This window comes from Lagenorhynchus albirostris, chromosome 18 (assembly GCF_949774975.1).
Source record: "Lagenorhynchus albirostris chromosome 18, mLagAlb1.1, whole genome shotgun sequence".
In the NCBI taxonomy this organism is placed as follows: domain Eukaryota; kingdom Metazoa; phylum Chordata; class Mammalia; order Artiodactyla; family Delphinidae; genus Lagenorhynchus; species Lagenorhynchus albirostris.
Window position 1 is genome coordinate 2549272 of NC_083112.1, and position 15655 is coordinate 2564926.

At 42.4% G+C, this 15655-nt stretch overlaps 2 protein-coding genes across 5 annotated transcripts in view; one reads left to right on the top strand and one right to left on the bottom strand.

The window, feature by feature from the left end:
• Window positions 1–11649, top strand: part of SGCG (sarcoglycan gamma) — a 44699-nt gene extending 33050 nt beyond the window's left edge. For all 4 annotated transcript variants that reach the window (XM_060129410.1, XM_060129409.1, XM_060129413.1 and 1 more), the window contains 2 exons: window positions 8425–8548; window positions 10905–11649. In XM_060129410.1, coding sequence (XP_059985393.1) covers window positions 8425–8548; window positions 10905–11078 — 298 coding nt within the window. In that variant the 3' untranslated portion in view covers window positions 11079–11649. The remainder of the gene's footprint in view (window positions 1–8424; window positions 8549–10904) is intronic.
• A 2121-nt stretch (window positions 11650–13770) lies between these two features.
• Window positions 13771–15655, bottom strand: part of SACS (sacsin molecular chaperone) — a 41797-nt gene continuing 39912 nt past the window's right edge. Inside the window, exon 10 of the mRNA XM_060128731.1 lies at window positions 13771–14720. The gene's annotated coding sequence lies outside the window, so the exon portion shown is untranslated. The remainder of the gene's footprint in view (window positions 14721–15655) is intronic.

Here is a 15655-nt window from a genome sequence, read left to right on the forward strand (position 1 = left end):
AATTGTGGTAAAATACACATATAAGATTTATCATCTTGACCATTTTTAAGTGTACAGTTCAGAACATATTTATACTTTACACACTTTAAAAGAATTTTTTTTCTTTTCCATTATGGTTTATCACAGGATATTGAATACAGTTCCCTGTGCTATACAGTAGGACCTTATTGTCTATTCATTCTCTATATAATAGTTTGCATCTGCTAATCCCAACCTCCTAATCCATCCCTCCCCCACCCTACCTGCCCCTTGGCAACCACAAGTCTGTTCTCTACGTCTGTGAGTCTGTTTCAGTTTCGCAGATAAGTTCATTTGTGTATATTTTAGATTCCAAATATAAGTGATATTATATGGTATTTGTCTTTCTCTTTCTGACTTACTTCACTTAGTATGATAATCTCTGTGTCCATCCAAGTAGCAGCAAATGGCATTATTTCATTCTTTTTTATGGCTGAGTAACATTCCATTGTCTACAGGTACCACATCGTCTTTATCTGTTCCTCTGTCCATGGACACTTAGGTTGCTTCCATGTCTTGGCTATTGTGCATAATGCTGCTATGAACATGGGGGAGTAAATGCAGCTAATTTAAATGTTTCATTGATTCCACATCAGCCAGAGTAAAGTCCAGAATGCTACTGGGGCACTTGGCTTGTGACCTAGACTCCTTGGGGCTCTCTAGGTTGGCACCCTGGGGCCTCCTGCCTCACCCGTCCTGAGACTGAGCCACTGCCGGGCCCGGACTCCACACTTCCACACACGCTGTCCCACCTGACTGGGGTGCCCTCCTTCCCTTGGAGACCCCACGAATATCTGCTTGTCCTCACGCTTCAGGTCACATGCCACGCATGGGGCTATGGTTCATGTGGTCCACAGACCCTTCGTTTTTCCCTGAAGAGCATCAGCTGAGGCAAACACTGCACGTTTTAGTGAAAGAGGACGGTGTCTTATATGGGCTTGAAATTTGCAAAAAGCGTTCTTAAAAATCTCAGTTTACATTACATTTTTTAAATATGTGCACTGTTAGTGGAGACAAGAATGTTATAAAACCGAGAGCTTGACGGATTCGTATACGCAAAAAAGTTGATATATCTTTTTCTCAATTATGGCAAAATGCACATAATATAAAATTTGCCATCTTAACCACTTTCAAGTGTACCGTTCACAAGTCTAAGATACGCTTATTGTTGTGCAGCCGTCCCCCGCCTCCATCTCCAGCATTCTTTACATTTTGCAAAACTGAAACTCTGTGCCCATTAAACGCTAACTCCCCATTTCCCCGCAACCCCTGCAAACCACCATCCGAGTCTCTGTCTCTATGAATTTGAGGACTCTGGGCACCTCATTTAAGTGGAATCAAACAGTATTTGTCCTTCTGTGACAGGATTATTTCACTTAGCACAATATCCTCAACCTTTGGTATATCTTTACATCCTAGCAGAATGTATAAAATCACCCAGTTCCATATATAAGTTTATTCTTTATACAGAGTCTCTGTGTGACTGTGTGTATTTCACTTTATTACTAGGCTACTGAATGTTCTTTGCTGCTGTAACTGTTTATTCCAATAGTATATTTGTATTTTATAACAAAAACAAATAATATTTTTAAAAACAAATGTCTTAAAGTCTACAATGTCACTTAAAATCACGGTTAGAATTTGAACTTGAAAAATATTCAGGAGACAATTAACATGTTAACGTATTATGTATAATAGGGAATAATGTACAGTAGGAATCCCAGCTTTACAGACACGCCTGGTGACCTTGGCCAAACTAACCTTTTGAGGCTATTTTTTCTCATATATAAAACGTTGATAGGGACTTCACTGGCAGTCCAGTGGTTAAGACTTCGCCTTCCAATGCTGGGAGTGTGGGTTTGATCCCTGGTCAGGGAGCTAAGATCCCCACGGATCTCTCATAGCCAAAAAACCAAAACATAAAACAGAAGCAATATTGCAACAAATTCAATAAAAGACTTTAAAAATGGTCCACATCAAAAAAAAAATCTTTAAAAAAAGTTGTTAGTAATGCACATCTCAGAGTGTTCTAGGAAAGATTTAATAAGCTATTAAGTTAAAAATATTTTTTCTAAACTGAAAGTGGAATACAAATAATCATTTTTATTATCAAGTAGATATTCACACAAAATGGAATTGGGGTTGGGAAATTAAGCATTTCTCTTAATTTTAATGTCTAATTAAATATTCATCAAAAGCAAATGAGAGTTCAATTCATCTTACCCACTTAGAGAACATTGGCAGCATAAAAATACATTGTGACAATTAATTATAACAATTTCATTGATTTTGATAAATGACCATAAGATTAATATTACAGAATTATTATAGTTAAGGGAAAAGAACATTTTATTTTCCTAGGAGAGGAAAATGATTCAATATCTTTAAAAAATAATCCCATTAAAACCATTTTGGAATTATAGAATAATGTAAATTGTAGAGATGCCAAGCCACTCTTTGAAATAAATGTCACTATTTTAAAATTACAGGTCTCAAAATTAAACAATTCATCATACGTTTTCCCATTAGGAAATAAATCTGTTGGCTTCTACAGCAGTCCCTTACTAAAAAAGAAATGGCAGAAGGGTATTATTCTCTGGCTTTCTAAAGGGTGATACTAAGCAAGGGTTACATAACCCAAATGTTACAACAAAAGTGATTGAGAATGTAACGAAATTGTAAGGAATTGCTTACAATAAGGAATGAGGTTTGGATGGAAGACGTGAACTAATATGTACTGAATGCCCCACGGTCAGGAAAGGTGCGGTCACGTAATTTGTCTCGTTTACTCATCAATTCGATCCCCATCTTATAAAAGAGAACGCTGAGGTCTAGACAGTAGTGCGTTCTAAGGCACAAAGGAAAACCATGTAACCAACTCATGACTTAACTTCAGCTCTGACCCCAAGCCCATCCATATACCCTCTGTTCCCTCTTCCTACCATGCAAGTGAACCCGTCACTGATTTATTCTTTGATTTACTACCAGGCTCCACTGATGGAGTACACGAGAGTCGTATTTTCTTCTGTAAGTTCTTGCCGTAAACTGTCTTTCCCTTTTTATTTCTGTCCAGTAGCATTACTGTTGCTGGCCTGAGTAAAGTAAAAAGATATTCCTGGAATATCATAACTGACCCATGAAAACTTTGAATGTGGATTTTGTTGGGTTAAGATCATGAGGCATTTATAAAAAGATCTCTGAAATATACACGTTTAAATATCACAATTCAAATTTTGGTATTTGCTCAAATTGTAGTCATGAAAGGGTAACAATTATTATTTTAGTTAAGACAAAAATATAATTAACTTGTATTTAAGCTAGATTTACATTTCTTACGGCAAAATCATCCTCAAAAAAAGGGTGAACTCTGACATACTGTTTTAAAGCTACTTCTCATTCACACATGATATAATTCCATTTTTTTTTTAATTTAGTGAAAATGTATTAAGTGTATTTATATGCCAGAGGCTATGATAGATGTTGGTCCTACAGTGATAAAAGGCATGGTCCCTGACCTTAGTGAGTTTAAAGTCTATTGAGAAAAGAAACATGCAAACAAGTTAAAACAACATAATTCTTTGCTATGATGAAGGTACAAATTATAGTGAGAGCATAAGAAAAAGAGCATGAATTCTTCAGGGTGATCTGAGATGAAATCACAGATAAGGAGGCACGTGAACTGAAACTTAAGCAATCAGTAGATGTGGATACGGTAGGGTAAATGGCAAAACCTCTGCAATTCAATAGGGATGTGACGTGATTAAATATGTTATTATTTGTAAATTTGTGGAAACAATGCCTAGCACATAGTCAGTAACATATATGTGTCCTCATTAGTTAAGTAAAATGAGCAGACATGGAAATATCTGTTCCTGTTTCAAACACTTGTAAATATTGGTTTGCTTAATAAGAGTTTATAAATATTGCTCAACTAGAAACCAAGGAAAGCTAGTTCCCAGGTCCCAGTAATAAAGAGGAAATTCATGGTCAGAGCACAGTAGAAGCTAAGTCAAGGGTACTCAGGGAGAAATCAGGATCCCATAGCGATTAGGGGCTGGGACTTTAATATTTTATGGGGACTGAGATTCTAACGTATAGCCTAGTGTATATGAAATGCCCAAACTGAGATATCTCATAAATCTTGGCCTCTGTGAAACAGGTATTTCAATTTACCTACTAGCCCAAGGATGCTGCAAGAAAGTTGCTATCTTGGGCTGTGGGTTGAAAAAGTTACCCAGGAGAAATCATGGGTTGCAAGCATTAGGAGGACTAAATCCACACTACCTCATTGTGCAGGAGCTCTAAGCTGAAAAATTAACATTAAAAACTGCACCAAGGGCTTCCCTGGTGGTGCAGCGGTTGAGAGTGTGCCTGCCGATGCAGGGGACACGGGTTCGTGCCCCGGTCCGGGAAGATCCCACATGCCGCGGAGCGGCTGGGCCCGTGAGCCATGGCCGCTGAGCCTGCGCGTCCGGAGCCTGTGCTCCGCAACGGGAGAGGCCACAGCAGTGAGAGACCTGCGTACCGCAAAAAAAAAAAAAAAAAATTGCACCAAGTCTATAAACCAATAGTGATAAAAAAAAAAAAAGAGAGAGAGAGAGAGAAACTACATTGAAGATATTAATGGCATAAAAACACTCATGGAAAAAAAAAATCTTGCTGAAGATGAGCTTACTAAAAGAAGAAGAAAAAGGCAAATGAATAAGGAATTGAACTACCGTGGGGAAGAATTAGCAGCCACTTCAGGTTACCCCTGAAACTCCAAGTAGTAGAGCAAAGCAAAGAGATTTTAAAACAGGTATGAATAAAAGGCTCAAAGAGAAAAAAAAAAACAAAACTTGAATACAAAGGTAAGGCAAAGACAAGATGAAAACAGAATATTTGGAAAATAACAAAAAGAAGTTCTAGGAATGAGAGATTGAGTAATTAAAATCAGTGGCAGCCAGAACTTGGCTTCTCATACCATTCTCCAACAAAAGGAATCAGGATTCTTTGGAGAAATCCTTGGCTCATTCTAGGACTGGGAATATAGATGAATTTAGAGCATCTTATAGCCAATAAGTAAGAAGTGCTCAGAAACCCAAACAATGAGGGTATGTCAGAAGGAACACAGGCGTCAACTGAAGGTTGGCAGGTATCAAATCTCCATGATTTTTAGATTCATTTAAAAAAATAACAATGTTTATAATGTGGAAGAAATTACATCTTTTGCAGATACTTAAATGTATGATAAAACATTTAGATGTTAACTTAAAATATGTAATGGGTGCCTCGTTTTTCAAAATTCTTTTAGAACAGCCATGAAGCGCACTGCTTGGTTTTCTGTTCTGCCAAGTTTTGGAATGTGTGGGTTTCGGGGATGAACATACTCAGTTTTACTAACTTGGCCTGAACAAACTGTTTTACCAAACTTGGCCAACGTACACCTCAGAGTGCTTGCAATGATGTCTAATTCATGAGCAGTAAGAGTTGGTCTTTCCTCACGTTTTTACCAATATTCGGCACTGTCAGAGTTTATGATAGTTTTCATCTGATGTGTGTTATATTGTGTTATTTTACTGTTTGTTTCCCTGATGACTAGTGTGGTTAAGCACCTTTCATATTTTTATTTTATTATTAAGGTTGCTTCTTCTGTGAATTGACTCTTCATCTCTTTGCTTCTTTAATTACTTTTCAAAATGGATTTGTAGGGATTAAAATATATACATATTCAGAATATTAGCCTTTTTCCTATTATATTTCTATTAATTTTTAACGTTTATATACTGAAATTTATTAATCATTTCTTTTCTTACTTCTGGATTTTAAGCCATAATTAAAAGACATTCCCTACAGGAAGAGAAACTCGCCAGCCACGTTTCTTGTATGGCTTTCTCTCTTACATTTGGATCGCTGATCCACTTGGAGTTTATTCTTGTACGAGGTACAGATACAAGAATGTGGGTCTAATTTTCTCTCCTCCAGCTGGCCAACCAGGTGCCAGCAACTGCATTATGATGTAGCTGCCGCCACAATTTGAAATGCAACCTTTATCATACATAAGATTTCCCTGTGCATCTGGGTCTGTTTCCGCAGCTTCTACTCTACCCTGCTCAGCTGTCTATTCAGGTCCAAGCACCAACTTTGTTACTTAAATAAACTTTAAAAGATATTTCAGTGTCTGGTAGGGCTAGCCACACACAGACACACATACGCACATACACGTACACATACACACATATACACACACACATACACACGTACACATAAACACACATACACATACATACACACAGATGTACACATACACACACACATACACACACACACAACACACACAACACACACATACACACACTCTTGCAGCTTTTCCCTTTCACGCTTTCTGTCTGCTGTTGCTTATTTTCCCACAGGAACGTGAGGTCTTTGATATCCGGCCACTGTTGAACGCGTTCACAGAGAGGTGCACTTCAGAGCATTCTAATCTCAGCCGTTTGGGTAAAATGTGTCTACACCTGTGCTGCACTGAAACGTTTCATCTTCAAGGATAGAAATGACGCAAAGGGGACGAAGGTTGCTCTCCCAGGAGTATCGCAGTATAATGCCGTTAACAGCTAGTCACAGGGCCTGTTGAGGTCGTTTGCGGTTTGAGAACTGGTCTTTGAAGCAGACTCACCCTCACCACGGTCCCTGGAACAGGCCCGACCTGTGCAGTTGCTCACCCATCCACCTCCCTCCCCTGCCTTCCCTCCCCTCTCCTTTCTTTCTCTCTGGCAGGAGAAATGCAGGCAGTTAGCAAAGTCAGAAGGGGCCCGCGATCAGCAGACCAGGCTCATGAAGATACAGCGTGTTTCCCCAACACCTAAACCCAACAGAATTTGACCAATAAATTCTAGGAATGTCTGTTTCCTCTCACTCAAAGTAATATTTTAAAATGTGTAACAGATCAGGTCTTACATACTGAGATGTACATAAGGAAGCTTTGTTTTCCATAACAAATAGTGGTAGACAAGAAACTTGCTGATCAAAGGGAACAATCCACGTGATTTAGAAGTCGATCAATACTACTCAGCCATAAAAAAGAATGAAATGATGCCATTTGCAGCAACATGGATGCAACTAGAGATTATCATACTAAGTGAAGTAAGTCAGACAAAGAAAGACAAAAACCATATGATATCACTTGTATGTGGAATCTAAAATATGACACAAATGAACTTATCTACAAAACAGAAACAGCCTCACAGACATAGAGAAGAGACTGGCGGTTGCCAAGGGGGATGGGGGGGTGGGGGAGGGGGATTGGGAGTTTGAGATTAGCAGGTGCAAACTATTATATATAGAATGGATAAAAACAAGGCCCTACTGTTTAGCACAGGGAACTATATTCAATATCCTATGATAAACCATAATGGAAAGGAATATTAAAAATAATATATGTATGTATAACTGAGTCACTTTGCTGTACAGCAGAAATTAACACAGCATTGTAAGTCAACTCGACTTCAATTTTAAAGAACTGTAAAAGTTGATCAGTCAGTCAGTTCAGCAGCAAATTCATGACCAGGCCCTTCTCTCCTCTTAAACGTCACCCTTTCTGTCTCCTGCCCCCCTCCACCTTGTGTTCTCCTTCTTGTGGATCTTTACACATTTCAAGGAAGTCGCCCTTTCAGCTTTTGGTTGAGTCAGGTTGGAACAGCTGAAAAACCTGTCCAGTGATCACGTTGTGCCATCTGGTGGAAACTCAGTCTTTTCCAGGCGGAGGCAAATAAGAGAATTTTTCTGCTCCTGTGTTCCTGGTTCTGTATCTGTGTTTGACTACGTCACAAGGAGATGCTGAGACGTTTTACAAAAACAACGCCAGCGGAGGCCAGTCTCCACCCTGTCAACTCCATTAATTCAGTATTTTTTCCAAAAGACATCTTTGCATCTGCCCTGTAATCTTCCTAAATGAAAAAAAAAAAAAAGCAAACAACACCTAGAGTCCAGATTTACATCCTATTTTGTGAACGTGTTAGCAGATGTACGCGTTGCCCTTAAATTTCTCTTTTTCCCGAAGAAGTTTGTATTTTAGCTAAAAAATAGTTTTCCAGACATATTCACCAATAGCATTTTCTTCTCCTGTGGTGTGCCACAGTGCCAACCACGCCGTCAAAGCTGCTGCACAGGGCTAGGGCTGTCTAATGTTTGCATCTATCTTCAGAGGATGCTAATTTCATGGACTCCATTGATGGGAAGTTAAAATTCTTTACTGCACTTTATTTCTGGATTTATCAATGAGTAACGTGCCCTATGTTAGCATTCAAGAATGAGTGAAAATACCATATACCTTACTGATTATATTTTCTATGCTAAGCCCTTGGTTGGGGGATTCCTGGGGTGGCTGTTTCTTATGCTATTTTTCCTGGTTTCTCTCCCTCATTTCAGACTAGAATCCCCGACACGGAGTCTCAGCATGGACGCCCCGAAAGGCGTTCATATTCAAGCTGCTGCAGGGAAAATCGAGGCCCTTTCCCAGATGGACATCGTTCTTCACAGCAGTGATGGGACAGTGAGTCCAATAGATGGGGGCGGGGTGGGCCTCCCGTTGCACAAGCCTCACGTCCCCTGAGCACTAATGACACGCTCGTCCGTTAAGGCATCGGCATAGTAAATTTATGGTAGTTTGTAAAGAAACGTCATGAAAGGCATAGCACAGAAAATGTGAAAGGAAGGAGAAGACAATTTAGCACTGAAAGAAGGGCCAAGAAAGGTTAAACTAATTCTGTGTTGGATCCAGACTGCTTTGTTTGGTATTTGTGCTGTCAAGTCTCTCGTTATTGTCAGCTTTGAAAAAGTACTAGACTCTCAGAGCTTACAGAGAACATCAGTGCTGTCACTTCCTGGGGATCCAACTTCCCTCAGTAGGGCTGTCACTAGGAGTTACCTGTGACAGCCGTCATCTGTTACTGCCAGGGGTGCTCGCTCGCACCAAGTTCGTCTGGGTAAGCGAAAATTAAATATGAAAAGTAAGAGCTACAGGAAGAAAAAACCCGGAACCTCAGGTCCAGAAATAAAACATCGCTGATACGAACTGTGGCTATAACGGGCAGCAGGGTACAGGCTCCCCACTGTTGACCTTTCTAGTGCGAGATCAGTTTGCCAATTACTGTGTGAATTCAGGGACGTTAACAGGCCTCTCTGGGCCTACCCCCTCAATGGTCAAGTACGGGAACTAGTATTTACATCAGCGTGTCACAGGGTTATGAGACCCCAGTGCGGTAAGATAGCTTTGAAATGATACTAATTTAATAGTAAGAGGGAGCTGTTGTGAAGGCAGCTCCCGAGTACACAGGACCCTCGAGGGCAGCCCGCTGGTGGGAAACCAAAGTCATCAGGCGAAGCCCCTGCAGGTTGTAACTTACAAAGTTTTGATGCATGGAGCAGGTAAATGCAAAAGTGGAAGCCAGGAATTTTGGAATCTTATTACTAAATCATAATGTCACTACGTACTGAAAGCGTGTTACCTCGAAAAAAATCTATAGTGATCTTAGTTTTGAAATAATATTACTTATTTTCATGAATTGGGTGTCGTTTTACAAGTAGCACTCAGCCCGACCCGTACTTGAAGTTGATACCCCTTATTACTGGGAGCTAGTTCAAAGTGAAGAGATGTCTGGCCTCCCAGAAAATATTCTCCCAAAAAGGCAAATGAAGATGAACAACAAAGCAGTATATGGACCATCAGTGATCAGAGTTTGCTGGAAGGACAGGAAAAAAAAATAACTAGAAAAAAATTAACCAATTAACCAGGAAAAAGGAGAGAGGAGAAGCCAGCAAGTTAGGGAAAAGCAAAGAACTGGGCAGAACCCAAAGCATTAGACAATAACCTAAATAGGTTCTGCTCTAAAAAAATAAGACCCACTTGACTTCCTCCTCTGACAGTGACCCAGACCCCAGGGCAAAGCCTGCCTATCACGCATGTGTACTGTCACCCACCGCTTCCATGAAGAGGTCAGCATCCCGAGAGGGGACACAGACGCAAACGCCAGTTTATTAAGAGCTTGGAGTATACAGGATGAGAGCCACGTGAAACAAAGGAGGGGTCCGACCTTGTTGGCGACGAAGAACGTGGAACCTTCCCAAACAGGGTTTAATTCCTTCTGATAAGTGAGTGCCCTGGTCAGGCTTGGGTGCTCTGTGTGACCACACTTATTGCCTTAAGCTGTCAGATCACCAGATCTCAATACATGGCCATTTGTTTGTATTTCAGTTCAACTAAACCTCGATAGGAACAAAAACATCCAGTGGCTTTCATCTTATTTTAGTCGTCTGTGTGTCTACTGCCTTCCTGCATTTCATAGAAGGCAGTAGAGTTTCAAATCGTATTTTAAAAGCTGGGGAAATGGTTGACAGCTATTAGGATGAATTTAATTGCCTCTCACAGGAAAATAAAATCAGGAGAAATTCCAACAATCACAGGTTAAAATGACTAAGATGAATCTACTTCTGTGGCCTGTATCAAATACTTTATCCCAATAGGGAGGAGAAGCTGAAGGTCAAAGTGGAACACAAGGTAAATGTGAATCAGGCAAAGAATTGTATTATTTGGGTCAAATAATTCTGAAAGGTCCGCATAAAAGTGTCGCATCATACATTTTTCTAGCTCGCCTAGCACAATGAGTAAAAGAAAAAAATGACTTCCCTCCAGTTCCTAAGGACTGTTTATCCCCTGCCTGGATGTAAACTAGAAATAGGCTTTTAAAGAATCAGATTAATTGTAATAAGATTTCAGTCAAGCCAGATGCCTACTTCATTTTCTCTGCAGAGAAAGAGCGAATTTGTTTGGAACGATTTGAGCATTTAATTTCGTGCTTGTTGCGTCCATTCCTCCTTGACCACTTCATCTCTCGTTCTCTCCCAAGCAGCTTGTGCTCGATGCTGAAACCATGTGTTTACCCAAGTTGGCTCAGGGGACTCAGGGTCCCGCAAGCAGCTTGCAGGGACTCTACGAAATCTGTGCGTGTCCAGATGGGAAGCTTTACCTGTCTGTGGCCGGCGTGGGTACCACATGCCACGAGCACAGTCACATCTGCCTCTAAACCAGGGGCGTCTTCCACGGAGCTACCTGCCTCGTTTCGGTGAGCTTCGGAGTGCTGACCTCAAGCCTTCACACCTGGAGCAACTCGACAAAGTAAAGCTGAGTTGGCACATGGGAAGGAAGTAGGACCTGCTTTCGAAAGGAGCTCAGAAAGAAAAATGTACCAGTGCAAGTGTTCCCATGAAACTCCATGATCTCAAAGTGGCGGCTGGACCTTAGACACAAAAGTCAAAGGACTATCAGGAGAATGTGTTGATTCCACTAGACTGATTCATTTCCATCAGAACCATTGTGACTTTCCCTTTCTTGTACGCGTCGATCTACAGTGAAATATTGAACTGCTGTGTGGAATATCAGCTGTGGGTATCTGACTCCCCATGAGAGTAGCTGTGGTCCTGCTGAGGTGCCGCGAGAGTTCCATGAGGTTTTCCTCTGTAAAACCTGTAAGTGCTCTCTTCATTTTAATGCAACGTGTGTCAGGTTTCACAAGAAAATCTTCAAGTTTTGAAGGGACGTTAAGGCTGATTTGATTTTCAATGTGTAGTCAGAGGAATAAATTATACAAAACCATGCTTTCTTTATATAGTCGATGAGCGATGAAAATCAACCTACATTTTTCACAGACTTCACAGTTTGTCTTACTTTCTTTAATCCTCATAACTCTTTGAGGTAGGTACTACTTTTCCCCCAGTTACTGGTGATAAAAAAGGTTCAGATGAGACAAGTCACAAGGTCACACAGTATCTGTTAAAATTAAACTAAACTGTGACCCTGCATTTCCACATCGGTTTTCACTTCAGACAACTTTGACCTGTGTCTCATTCCATCCGCGGCACCAATCTACCTGATACCTGCGCAGATGGGCTGGTGCTCACTTGACAAGTGGAGAAACTAAAGTCCAAAGGGGTTTGTCATCCACCATAATCGCACCGCGAGTAGGCAGGGGCTCCCAGGTGCCCAGCAGGCATGCTCACCTGACGGGACGGGTGAGGGACCAGGTGGGCCCTCACGGAGTCAGCCTCTCACACTCGCCGTCGGCTGTGTGATGTGTGTTTGCATCCGGGGGGCACACTGAACCCAGGAGCTGACGGGACGGGTGAGGGACCAGGTGGGCCCTCACGGAGTCAGCCTCTCACACTCGCCGTCGGCTGTGTGATGTGTGTTTGCATCCGGGGGGCACACTGAACCCAGGAGCACGTTGGTTTTGTAGAGGCCACTCACTCACTCTGTAAAATGCCCTTCGGCACACAGAGCCATGGGTGTCGGTTTTGGTTTGTGGTTTAACCAGTTGTTAGCATTAGAATCCCCACATGGCACAAGACGTGGTGGGACCAACAGCACTGCAACTTCGGGGGGTTTTGTAATTTATTTATTTATTATTTATTTTTGGCTGCGTTGGGTCTTTGTTGCCGTGCGTGGGTTTTCTCTAGTTGCAGCGAGCAGGGGCTACTCTTCCTTGCGGTGCGCCGGCTTCTCATTGCAGTGGCTTCTCTTGTTGCGGAGCACGGGCTCTAGGCGTGTGGGCTTCAGTAGTTGTGGCTCACAGGCTCAGTAGTTGTGACTCACGGGCCCCAGAGCGCAGGCTCAGTAGTTGTGGTGCACGGGCTTAGTTGCTCCACGGCACGTGGGATTTTCTCGGACCAGGGCTCGAACCCGTGTCCCCTGCATTGGCAGGGGGATTCTTAACCACTGCACCACCAGGGACGCCCAGCACTGCAACTTTCTAATTAAAGGATTTATAACTATAAACACAACTTCAGTTTCACTTTCCACAGTCTCAGAACTGAGAGAAAAGTGAGTCTTTATTTCCAGTGGTGTTTTGACAAGGTGTTAACAGTACAGCCCACTTCTGACGACTCCACGACTTTTAAATTACCAGTGTCATAAACACTTGAGATTACAAAACAAAAGTACAGTGTTTCCTAAGCAGTTAAGGGCAAACTCAGCTCTGAATATAATGCTCCTAGTTTCTGGGGGCGGGGGGAGGGCTTTAGATTATAAATTGGTGTTTGCCTTTTCCATTTAGTTGAGTCCTGATTTTTAAAATTAATGTCTGCTTTCTTGCTCTAACATTCCTATTGTCATAGTAAATAATGTCGCCGTTTTTGTGTCATATGTACTTTCCTGTACCATGTCTGTGCAAAAGAAAAATGTCTTCCAGCCCAGTTGATGTAGATGGAACACAGGATCGCCATGGAACATTTCTAAACTAGTTTGGTTCTCATAGAACGTGTGTACATGTCAAAAAAAATGACGCCGATGATAAAGTGAGGTCGAGAAGAACAATCAAAGAGAAAGTATGGGGAATAGAACCTTTTAAACAAAAGGTGTAAATCAGATCTTTTTGCTCCTCTGCTATAATGGAATCATCCCTAAAGTTGTTTCTAGCTTCAGTCTACAGAGTGATCAGGAATTTCTCCTTGCTTAGAATAAGAACTTTTAGATGGGCTGTATTCTAAGATGTGTTACATAAACCTGTCTTCTTAAGTACATTATACAGTGTAACTTAAATTTCCATTAAAGGTGCAAGGCCTTGCTTATGAATGTACCCAATGAGGCATACACACGGATAGCCCTACACACTAAGCGCTTACCGACCGTCCAGTGCTCATAATTTTAGTGACCTCGCAAAACAGCCCTTGTTTCTTTTCCAACTTCCGAACCGACTGAGAAGCAGACACAAGTGAAAAAGATGAAGATCAAAATATCAGCTTTAATGGTAAAGTTGGATTTGCAGCAAAATGGACTTGCTAAGACCTTTCAGCAGAACAACCCCGAACCTCTCCCACCCCTGCAGGCTCCGACTCCGCAGCCCCTACACGAGTTCAGGTCCCCCCGCCCTACCGGGCACCCCCAGGTCAGTCTCCACTTGTGCGCGGACAGGGAAGCAGGGTGGGAGCTCCTGCGAGGCTGGGTCGATTTGTATTGGTTCTCGTCCCCTCCCTTCCCTGATCCAACACGCCTCTTCTCCCTTGGCTTTAGCTGGCTTCTCCGTATTGTAAATGCCACTGCAAATTGGCTGTGGTTTAATAACCGAACAAACTTTGGGTCACGTATAAACAAGCGGGTGGAACGAGCGGGTCTAAGGGCACCGAGGACACAAGGTGGATTCTGAGCTGACAGTGCGGCTTCACCTTTTGTCCTGGGCTTTGTATCCAGAATAAATGAGGGTACTTCCCGGGCCACTTAGCAGCTACAGGAGAAACAAGCCCAAATTTTAAACACACAGCTCTTATTTTTCAGTAAAATGTACCTCGCGTTGGCTTTGGTATCCAAGTCTTCCCCAGTCTCGCCCACACCTGACAGCATGGGGGGCCCGGGACCGGCTTCCAGACCGATGAAGGAGTGATGACACTTTAGGCCAAACTTGTCAAAACAAGATAAATGGAGAAGAAGCGTCAGAAGTCAGAGTTTTAGGAAATTCCACCTGCCGACTGCAGCTCCTGCCTGTGGGGTGCGTGCCCTGCAGGTCGCGGACCTGCCGGCCTCCGCGATGGCGAGTCAGCTCCTGGAAGGAGAGCTCTTCCCAGGCCTGTGTCCGTGTGTCTCCTGCTGGTTCTGTCTCTGGTAGAAGCCGGAGTCATGCATGACTCATTAAAATCTCATCTAACTGCTGTTTTCTACTAGCTTTTATCCTTGAGGTCTGCAAAGTATTGGAAGGACAGAAGATGTCAGCTGGCGCTAATGAAAGACAACCCCACCAGTCCCCAAAGCAGACCTGTTCTCTTTATTTGACTGAACGCTATTTGAACATTTTCCCATCATTCTCAGGCTCGTCACTGGTCTCCCCCCGGAGGCTGTGGAGCATTCCGCCCTTCCGCTCACGGGGAAGCACAGAACCCGCTCCCGAGTGCAGAAGGCCTGTTCCAACCCCTTTCTCAGGAGCAGCTACGCCCACACCGGCTGGCAGTTTCCACCTTCTTTTTAATAAAAAAAGCAAAATAGGGGAGCCTAATACAAAAAATAGTTCAGGTCCAAAATTCCTTACCCTGAATTTCAAAATCTAAAAAGTTCCAAAAAATGAAAACTTTCCAAATACATCTACTGCAAACTATGGGTGGCAAAACCTGACCTAAATTTAGATGAGGCTACTTCTCATGTCTGTGCAGTTTACTGTGGGTGGGTATTCATGGTCTCACTGCAGAAATACTAATGTGTTTGATTAAAGGGAGCTGCCCAACTCTGATGGAAAAGCCTCATTAAACCCAGTTTATATGCACTGGTATTAATGTTCTAAAATCCAAATTCTGAAAAACATTTGGATGCAAGGGTTTCATATAAGGGACTGTGGACCTGTATTTTTTCTTTTTTTTTTTTTTTTTTTTTTTTTTTTTGCGGTACGCGGGCCTCTCACTGCTGTGGCCTCTCCCGTCGCGGAGCACAGGCTCCGGACGCGCAGGCTCAGCGGCCATGGCTCACGGGCCCAGCCGCTCCGCGGCACGCGGGATCTTCCCGGACCGGGGCACGGACCCGCGTCCTCTGCATCGGCAGGCGGACTCTCAACCACTGCGCCACCAGGGAAGCCCTGTATTTTTTCTTTTAAAGGAAGTCTAGAAAAAAACACAAAACTCCACCTAG